Source organism: Suillus fuscotomentosus (assembly GCF_016647785.1).
Source record: "Suillus fuscotomentosus strain FC203 chromosome Unknown F5891scaffold_194, whole genome shotgun sequence".
Classification (NCBI taxonomy): Eukaryota; Fungi; Basidiomycota; class Agaricomycetes; order Boletales; family Suillaceae; genus Suillus; species Suillus fuscotomentosus.
In genome coordinates, this window is record NW_024539706.1 from 11150 (window position 1) to 20697 (window position 9548).

Here is a 9548-nt window from a genome sequence, read left to right on the forward strand (position 1 = left end):
TTGGCCCTTGAACTTGTTAAGCGTGCACGAGACGAGCATGTATCATTCCGCGTACCCCAGAAGCTTCGAGAGAAGAGAGAGCATAGGTCAGGTAAGGCTGAGATAGGAGACCAAATAACCGCGCACGCAACCCTCAGTCCTATCGAGGGCCCAGATGCAAGCACGGCTCTGAACCGCACGTTGACTGCGCAAGGTAAAGCCGTGCGTACAACTAGGTCACGGGGAGCAAATATAATTTCGCCTTTCACGTCACCTCTGTTCGGTTCCTTCATGCCACATCATAAGAAATCCTTACCTGCTATGGAAGCAAGCGCGAAAACATTAAGCGAGGGCACGATGTCCACTGCACGACCGAGTAATATTCCAGTGCAGCAGCAACACTCGGCGAACAAACCCGGTTCAGTCGCTTTAGAGTCCATTATACCTGCGACTGCGAAGCCTCCAACTCATTACCTTTCGCGCACATACACCCCTCTCACTGCTCCGCACTTCAACTTCACCATTCCTATTCCTCTTCCCACCAGTGCGTCTCGGTTCACAGTTTACCGCGATGACGAAAGCAAACAGCCTCTTACGGATCGTTATGGCTTCATTTACGACGTGTCACAGTACGATGTCTTGCTACTCATTCGGGCAAAGGAATGTGGCAACACTGCGCCTGCCTGCCTGACTGGCGTCAAAATTGCTGACCGCAAGGAAAGTAACTCTTGGTCAGACGACGACGACGACGACGACAACCAGAAGAATGTGATTGAGATCGTGAAGGATTCGTGCATTTGTGATGGAGAAGGCAATCCGATGTCACCGGTTTTATCTGGTCCTGCTAATAGTAAGGCAGGAGCAGCATCAACTCCTCCAGAAAGCAGCAGTCCTTCGCGTCATTCCCGCGCTGCTTCATTATCATCTTCCCGGCCCCGCTCCACCACTGTCACATCGATAGCCACACCCCTTGCTGTACCCACGCTTCACTCTAGCACTGCGATTCTGACTGTGACCCAGTCCACACCTCGCCATGTTTGCGCTAATGTTATCCGACGTCTTCTCGATGACATGACCAAGAATCACGACCAGAATCAGAACGCCAAGAGGAAAGAATGGGATGTATTTGTGAAGCAACGTAGCAAAGTCAAATTGCCCAAGAATATCCTGCCTACGGTTGCGAACTCTGGGGGCGGTGCTGCTGCTCTTCTTGGCTTGGGCACTTCAGTCGAGGAAGAAGAATTATCTCATTCGGAGGGCCTCATTGGTTTCGCTCAACTGGGCCTGTCGTCGAATACGCATGAGAGGAAAGAATTTGATCGGTTGGTGCGAGGAGGTATACCCCTAGTGTACCGCTCCAAGCTCTGGCTGGAATGCAGCGGAGGCTTGGATATGCGGGAACCTGGAATTTTTGGCGACTTGCTGGCTCATGTCGACGAGCACAATTTGGTTTGCGTGGAAATTGAGAAGGATGTTGGTAGGACTATGCCACTCAACGTCTTTTTTGGAGGCGACGGCGCAGGAGTTGACAAACTTCGCCGCGTGCTCAGAGCATATAGTCAGTGAGTGTCACACCATCGTGTCAATCTGGTACGTCTGTTAACATGACGTCCTCAGCCGCAACCCTGCTGTGGGGTATTGCCAGGGCATGAACCTCGTAACTTCGACTTTGTTGCTAGTGCATGCCGATGAAGAAGAGGCGTTTTGGGTGCTCTCAGCAATCATCGAACGGATACTTCCGGATGACTTTTTTTCGCCTTCGCTTTTACCTTCTCGTGCATGTCCCCTCGTTCTCCTTGAATACGTGCAGGAGACCATGCCTAGGCTTTACACACATTTGACCGCCCTTGGCGTCGACCTTCCAGCCATCTGCTTCTCTTGGTTTCTGTCGCTCTTCACGGATTGCCTTCCAATCGAGGTAAGTAGCATATGTGCGTTCGCGCTATGTTATCTGACTCTTCAAAAGACGCTTTTCAGAGTGTGGGATGTCTTTCTTGTTGATGGACTCGATGTTCTCTTCCGCGTCGCCTTAGGCATCCTTCGCAGCAACGAACAGGAGCTGATAGAATGTGAATCCAACTCTGCTGTTTATGTATCTTTAGAGAACCTGCCTACCAGGATGTGGCAATCCGATAAACTACTTCAGGCAAGTCCTCGGTTGCTCTTCACATCCCTACCCTGACCAGTTGGGATTAGCTGGAGCTTGATCTTAGAAACACGATCTCGCACGCAGATCTTCTCAGGAGACGAGAAATACACGTTGTTGCACTCAAGCATCTTATGGCATAGCTATTGTTTCAATTGTTGTTGCTCAGCATATCATGAATATAGTTCAGATAAATGTAGTTACTGGACTGAAGTGTACGATCAAGATTGTGTAAAGTCAAGACGGGCCAGTGAGAACAGGGTCCCCTGACCTGAAGTACCCTCTGGCGCAGAAAAGTCCAGTGTGCACTCAGCAAAAGAAATTTCACAACCTCTACCTGTGCTTCAGTTCAACCAATCATCATATTACGACGTGTAGTGCACTGGAAGTCCCCTCTGCATCTCATGAAGGGAAAGGGAAGCAGAGACTTGGAGAATGTGAGTAGTTTTTTGTCAAGCTAGCAAGTAATGCTGACTCCAATGAATCCAAGGATAATCTCAGCGGGGAGTCAAAACCTTTCAGCATATATTTTGGTCCAAAGGACCACTTTGCCAGACTTGCCAGTGACCAGATGCAACACCTCTCAAGCTCTGCACGGGATATCCTTCTTCACAGCAATAATGGCCTGAGACATTTAGCCACTAGGGGTCGGCGTTGCCGACGTGGACCTTGCTCACATTCCGTCTTTTTCTAGCTCTATCGTGCTCGTTTAGTCTGGCTTCGTCCCAGGATTTCTTCTGACATCACTATATAGCTACTACTGCATTGTTTCTTTCAGTGTACTGCACTATGGTACCTTGTTTTCTGTCAGACTGTCTGTCCTCGAGAAACGCTTTTTCGTTTCCTCCGCGAGTCGCTCAATCCTGTTATCTTCTATCCGAAGGTCTTCGTTTGGATGTTGAAGGAATAGATCATTGTCGAAGTCTCTGAGAAGATGTATGCATTCTCGGCCGTGACTTCTGGATAGTGTGACGTATGCATTGAAGGGAGATAGGCGAAAACATGTCGTTCTTCCAATGTCCACTAAATCGTGATCAATCGTCTGTCCTTGTGCTTTAAAGTTGGTAAATGCGTAAGCTGGTGTTACAGGGAGTTGACGCCGCGTGATTCTTGTAGAAGGACCTGTGCCCATGGAAAATTTAATTTCGCAAGGTAACACTGGTATGTGCTGAGGCAGAAGTCCGTGCAATGGCGGTAAATCGCAGAAGTCGAGGTGAATGATAACAAATGCAGGGGGATAACGCAAGAATGCTCTCTTTGCTTCCACAGCGTTGCTCCCAATCTTTGGCTCTCTGGGATCCAGAACGATATCAGTAATTCTCAGTCTATACTCACTGAAAATGAAAGCACATTGATTGTCTGAGGTACTTAGCAGTTCAAATACGCTAGGTTGCATGGTGTTTCGATAGATAGATAGTAAATACGATGTTTAGGGTCGCGGCGTAAAATTATAGGATTAATTTTTATTTATTCATCACATTATTACCAACATATTAACAAAAAAGGGAGTTGTCCGAAAACGACGAATATTGGAAGGGAAGCGCGCTAGCTTCGCCCTGTGGGCGGAGCTCTGGGCGCGAGGGAGTTGCACGGTCTAAGTTATTACTTTGTTATTCAGAAAACGACAAGTATTGGAAGGGAAATCGGAGGTAGGTGATAAGTTCGCATCATCGTATCACGTTGTATGGCGTCACTGTATTTACTATTATTTGGAAATCACATAAAATGATCCATGTGAACCTGACCTTGCTTCGCAAGGTAACAATGACCTTTGAAGAATATGATAACCCCACACTTTCGCCACTTTGGGGGGTTGCTGTGGGAAACTGTCGAAAATTACCATATCTGTGAAGAAATTTCTAGTTTGCAGATGCAGCTTCGGTGGTGACGAGGAAGTTCATGTTTTCACTTCCTATACTCTCAAATTCTTGCTTACCACTTACATAAGGCGTCAGGCAGGAGATGGGGAAGTCTTTCAATTGAAGAAATCAAGTCTTAGTCAAAAGTTGTCCCTGAGCGCTCATCCTGTGTATGTTCATATCTGTACTGCTATAGAATTCAGTTTGCTCATGAGATCTATTAGGAATGTGTTGCCTGTCTCGCTTGACCAAGCTACTATCACTCCCCGTTCTAATGGGGCACCCATATATGACCAGGCATACCTCTCACAGCTGAAAGCAAGCACGCCTTCGTCGCGACGTGCCACAGTCGCCGAAGGTCATGATGCAGACGTTTCGATGGACCTGGGTGAAACTAGTAGAGGTCACTGAGATAGCTGGTAAGATCTTGCTTAGTTGCCTTGTTCACTATCTAATGACGTGCAGACGATGTTGACACAGCGATTCCTTCAGAATCGTCTATATTATCAGCTAAACAAGAACGAGAACGCATGCAGACTCATGGTACAGAAGATGATTTTATATCTCTTTCTGTCACGAAACGTGATACCGTACCGCAGGGTCCACATCCAGAAAGTCGATTGATGCGTGAAGAAGATGAGCTTGGATAGGGAGACGACGGTATGTCATTTATCAGCTTTTTTGCACCAGCCTGACAAAGGACAGAGTACGCGAAATATACCAGCGCTCAAGAGTGCATTGGCCTTGGCAAGAATTCGAAAAAACTTCCAAGCGCAAGGATGCTATGCAAGAGATGATCGCAGATGCGTATGTCTGAGCATTTTCCTAAGGATTTGACTAACATTGTGAGAACAGTGATGAGGAAGACGAGGAGACCGTGGAGTGGGAAAGGGAACAGTTGCGCCCAACTTCTCATGAGGTATCTCCCACAAAACAGGTCTACAAGCCTGCCGCCAGTGAGACATATGTCCTTCTGGAATTGTCTGGAGTCTGGAGCCTCTGATAAGTTCCTACATCGACTACGATACCATCTCTTGGACCGGCAATGGAGCGCCTGTCTCAATCTTTGACCGCAGTGACTACGTCGTATACAACAAATATGAAGGCAGCAGCAGCATTGGTCGATGAATGAGAACAATTGGAGTCCGTCAATCAGAGTTGCGCGAGATGATTGCTAAAGCAAAGGTCGTGGTTCGCTGCATTCAAGGAATGGGTCGAAAATGTGGCGACATTTCTCGATGAGAAGGTTAGTATCATTTCTATCTTACATGAAGCAAGATCTCACGGATGCTTAGTTTCCGAAGCTGGAGAAGCTCGAGGATAAATTTGTTTCAATACTCAAAGAATACTCTGGAATGATTGCTCGGCGACGCCAAGCGAACAACCAAGATGATCTATCTTTGATTTTCGGTTCACTTTTGGCGGCCGCAGATCAATTTGAAGAAGTGGATGACTTACAGCTAACATCATATCGATAGGCTAGAATCCATTTTTGTTCATTCACCGCTTTTGTTTAGTTGTGGAGCTGGCCAAACAAAAGGGTCCTGCCTATTACAACTTCGTGGGGGCGAGATACCCCAGAATGGTACTGGACTGCACAATATCGACTGATTCGGCGGGCGAGGAAAGGCAAAGAAGGGAGCAGAGCGTCGAAATTTGAAGGAGCATCAATGAGCATCAATACCAATGTCTAACACTCGCTGTACAGTAGATGTCAAGTAACGATTTGTAGCTGTATTCCGACAACAGAGCCTGTGAGACGAGAGAGCCGAAGAACTCAGTTGATAGTTCGGCGGCTTGTATTAGTGAATTGTACTATCGCCTTCAATGACATTTGGGCAGACATAGTGATCCATTGTTGCTTCATGGCTGCTGCAGGAATATGACGGCGGTTTCCAACTATAGTGAGAATGGCGTCGGAAGACAGTGTGGAATGAGAAAGCTGCGCAGTCCAGTGCCATTCTGGGGTATCTCGCCCCCACGAAGTTGTAATAGGCAGGACCCTTTTGTTTGGCCAGCTCCACAACTAAACAAAAGCGGTGAATGAACAAAAATGGATTCTAGCCTATCGATGTGATGTTAGCTGTAGGACGCGTTCTGCCTCGAGCAAACCTTGTTACTGTACGCCGTGAGCGACAGGCCGTGCGAATAGCCCGTCGATTTAATCGTGAACGTGGACGTGGACGTGCAACCAGGGCCATCATAACGCAACTGGACCGAGAATAGGGCTACTCAACGGACTCCTTTACGTCTTTCGGATGCCATAGATTATCAAAGTGCTATTGAAAGAATAGTCAATGATGGGCATGGTTTATTATCTGATATGCATGCCCCTCATCTGCAAGGTGGTCGAGGCAGGCGCGCTTGACTCATACTCGGCATCGGATACGCGCAATATGATAAACTTGGCAGAGCAAGTGGAAGCATCCATCGGACACGACAACCCAAATTCCAGGTGACTAGATACCTCCTGGCCACTACGAACGAGTTGCTATTCTGACGCAATTATCTAGATAACATTAAAATCGGTGTCTTCCGTTTCCGAACGTTCTGTATCAGCATCGGAGTCATTGATAGCTCCCTTTATTGCACTCAACTGCCCCGTTTTCGGTCCAGCTGTCATTGCCGCCCGTCGCCGTCTACTTTGCCACGCGTCAAAGTTTGGGATACCCTCATTCAATGGCACAAGTATACTGGTGAAAAATCGGGCATTGATGACCTTTGCACCCGACATATGAACAATGTAGTTTTACCGATTGCCGAAAGCGGATGGGAGGTTGGAGGAGAGGAAATAACTCGAGAGGTAATTGACGGGAATGTCGGATATTTGCGTGGCTAACTCTACATTTTCTAGATGACTGCCGTAGTGTCATACGAAGTAATACGCGCACTGAAAGCGCCGTTAAATTCTTTGGCGTATTGAGTTGACAGTTGTTTTTATGGTGATATTCAAGCGGGGTATGTAATTGCCTCAAGTCGTCCTTTTGTTTCTCTTCGAGTAGTCCCCGCTGTATGGCGAGGATAGTGCAGGGTACCTCCCACGTAATCACACTATCACCGCTCGGCGCTCGGAAGACCAATATGAAGCTAAATGACTGTCGTGCAAAGCCTCTGCGGCTTCTATACGCATGAACGGTTCGTTCCGCTGTCAGACACTTGCGCCGTTGTAGCATTTCCCACTGTCATGCGCCTCCACGATCGCGCCATTGGTTTTGTCAGATGTCACATTTCTAGATGCTGACTGCAGATCTGCCACAGATTCGACAGAATGCATGATTTTTCTGCTTGAAAGATACTTCGTGTTACGTGCTTTACCCCGTCGGAACACCTGATACTTGAATTGTGTGCAGTAACCGGGTAACTGCCGTAGAATTCGCGAGTTTTACTTGAAGTCGACGAACGAATGCACGAGTCCGGCTCTGTTTTATGTGATATGAATGTTTTATCTTTTTCGCTGTGGAACCATTTCGCAGCTTTTGTGGTTGATTTCGATGCAGGATCAGTCGCTATCTCTCATCGAAGTCCTCTGGGAGTGCGGTACGTGTGCCCCTTCTTGGTGATTGTTTTGGACTTTTTTGATTGTCTCCGTTTTTACCGAATCATGTTAGTCGCAATTCACGGACCACACACTGAGAGTGACAACTCCATGGCAGTGGAGGCTTCTGTCCAGGAATTCCCCGTTTCCCCTTGTACGTGATCACCCTGTTCAAACCTATTTTAACCCATAAGGAACTCTCGAAGAAGTTACAACGTGACTCGGTGCGTTCGAGCCTTTTCGAAGATTGATGAGATCATCATGAGATACTTGATGAAAATCAAATTGGGATCTAAACTGATGGACGAACTTAACCCGGCTCGACTTGTTTCCACTTCGAATTGGTTCGGTTGGTGCGAAGGACCTGGAACGATATTCACGCTGTTGCGATAACAATAGCAGACCCTGTTTCTTCATCTCCCTGCATGGTATAGTGGGGTATGAATATTTTTGCTGACTGTTTTATCGATGCAAAGCACACGCGGTTGTCTTAGTCCGAGAATTAACAGATAGTACGTTACCTTCCCTTACACTAATTCGTACACTCTGATTAATGATTGGCTGACAGGTCCGAGTATGTATTAAGCAAAACTAATATGCATGGATAATGTGTGTATAATCTTTCCGCAGGTATGTTCGTCCACATTCGGAGTCCCGGTTGGGCCATGTACGTGATACTCATCATGAATGATAGCAGCAGACAACTATAAAACAGGCAGTTGCCAGATCCTGTTCCACAGGAGCTTTAGCACTGTCCTTCCTTTTTCTCAGCACAAGATGACGGATATCATCGAAAAGCCTCTTCATTCCGAAATATCAAACAGCTCCTATTCAACTCGACCCAACGATATGACCGTCCTAGGAGTCGTTGACTTCGCTGACTGTGATCAATGTTCTCCGTACCCCAACCGATGGTCAAGCATCAGGTAGTACCTACCTGTTCGCAAAATATTGACAATAGCTGACTGGACCTGTTGCAGGGAGCGCATCTCCGCACCGGCAGCCGAGTTCATGGGTGCCTTCATTCTGTGCTTGCTTGGTTGTGGTGGCAATTGCCAGGCAAATCTCTCTGCCAATAAAAGTGTGTCTGCAAGCCCAGCGGGGGTGAGTTCAAGGCATCGAAAATGACGGATGGACTGAAACTCATTGGTGTTTGTTCAAAGAATGTTGTCACATCCAACCTCTCTTGGGCCATTGGTGAGCGAACCTTCATCTTTGTATGTCGACGTCTTCCTTACAAGCTGGTCAGGACTGTCCCTTGGTGTATGGATCTCTGTAAACCACTCAGGTGGTCATTTGAATCCTGCAGTGTGTACCCCTGAATATTTTGCGTGTAACTATGTGTGCTGACTCCTAGTAAGGTCACCATAGCATTTGCTACTGTCCGCGGTTTCCCCTGGAAAAAGGTCCCAATCTACCTCCTTGCGCAACTCCTGGGCGCCTTATGTGGGGCAAGTGTAGTCTACGCTACTTACTTCAATGCGATCACCATCGTTGAAGGGGGCTCCGATATTCGTACAATTGCAGTATCTGGTAATCTTTTTGGAACCTATGCGGTAGGTTTATACCTTTGGCATGATTTCATGCGGCTTAAGTGTATCTAGGCCGATTATCTTCCTTCAGTCTCCGCCTTCTTCGCTGAAGTGAGTAACTAGCGGTCTTCAATTGAACACATACTGACAACCCGATGTAGTTTATAGGGTCTGCCATGCTCATTACCGGAATTTTCATGTTAACGGATAAAAGAAATGGTCCTTTGCCTCCTGGTGTTCTCCCTGTTGGAATATTTCTCTTACTCCTTGGCATCGGTTCGGCTCTTGGCATGGATACTGGAGCAGCCCTTAATCCTGCCCGTGACCTGGGGCCCCGTATCCTTACCGCCATGGTTGGATACGGTAGCGCAGTGTTCAACTTCAGGAACCAGTATTGGCTCTGGTGCCCTATCCTTGGTCCAATTTTTGGCATGGTTGTAGCTGCGTTCTTCTATGATGCTATGCTTTACAGGGGTTCAGAAAGTATTACAAACAGG

General features: G+C 47.3%; 1 protein-coding gene across 1 annotated transcript; it reads right to left on the reverse strand.

The window, feature by feature from the left end:
• Nucleotides 1-2765: 2765 nt before the first annotated feature.
• F5891DRAFT_1076908 (uncharacterized protein) lies at nt 2766-3573 on the reverse strand. The gene is made up of 2 exons (XM_041363399.1): nt 3476-3573; nt 2766-3417 (listed from the first exon to the last, which is right to left on the reverse strand). The coding sequence occupies exon 2, from the start codon at nt 3255-3257 to the stop codon at nt 2913-2915; it is 345 nt and encodes a 114-aa protein (XP_041216963.1). The 5' UTR covers nt 3258-3417; nt 3476-3573; the 3' UTR covers nt 2766-2912.
• Nucleotides 3574-9548: the final 5975 nt, after the last annotated feature.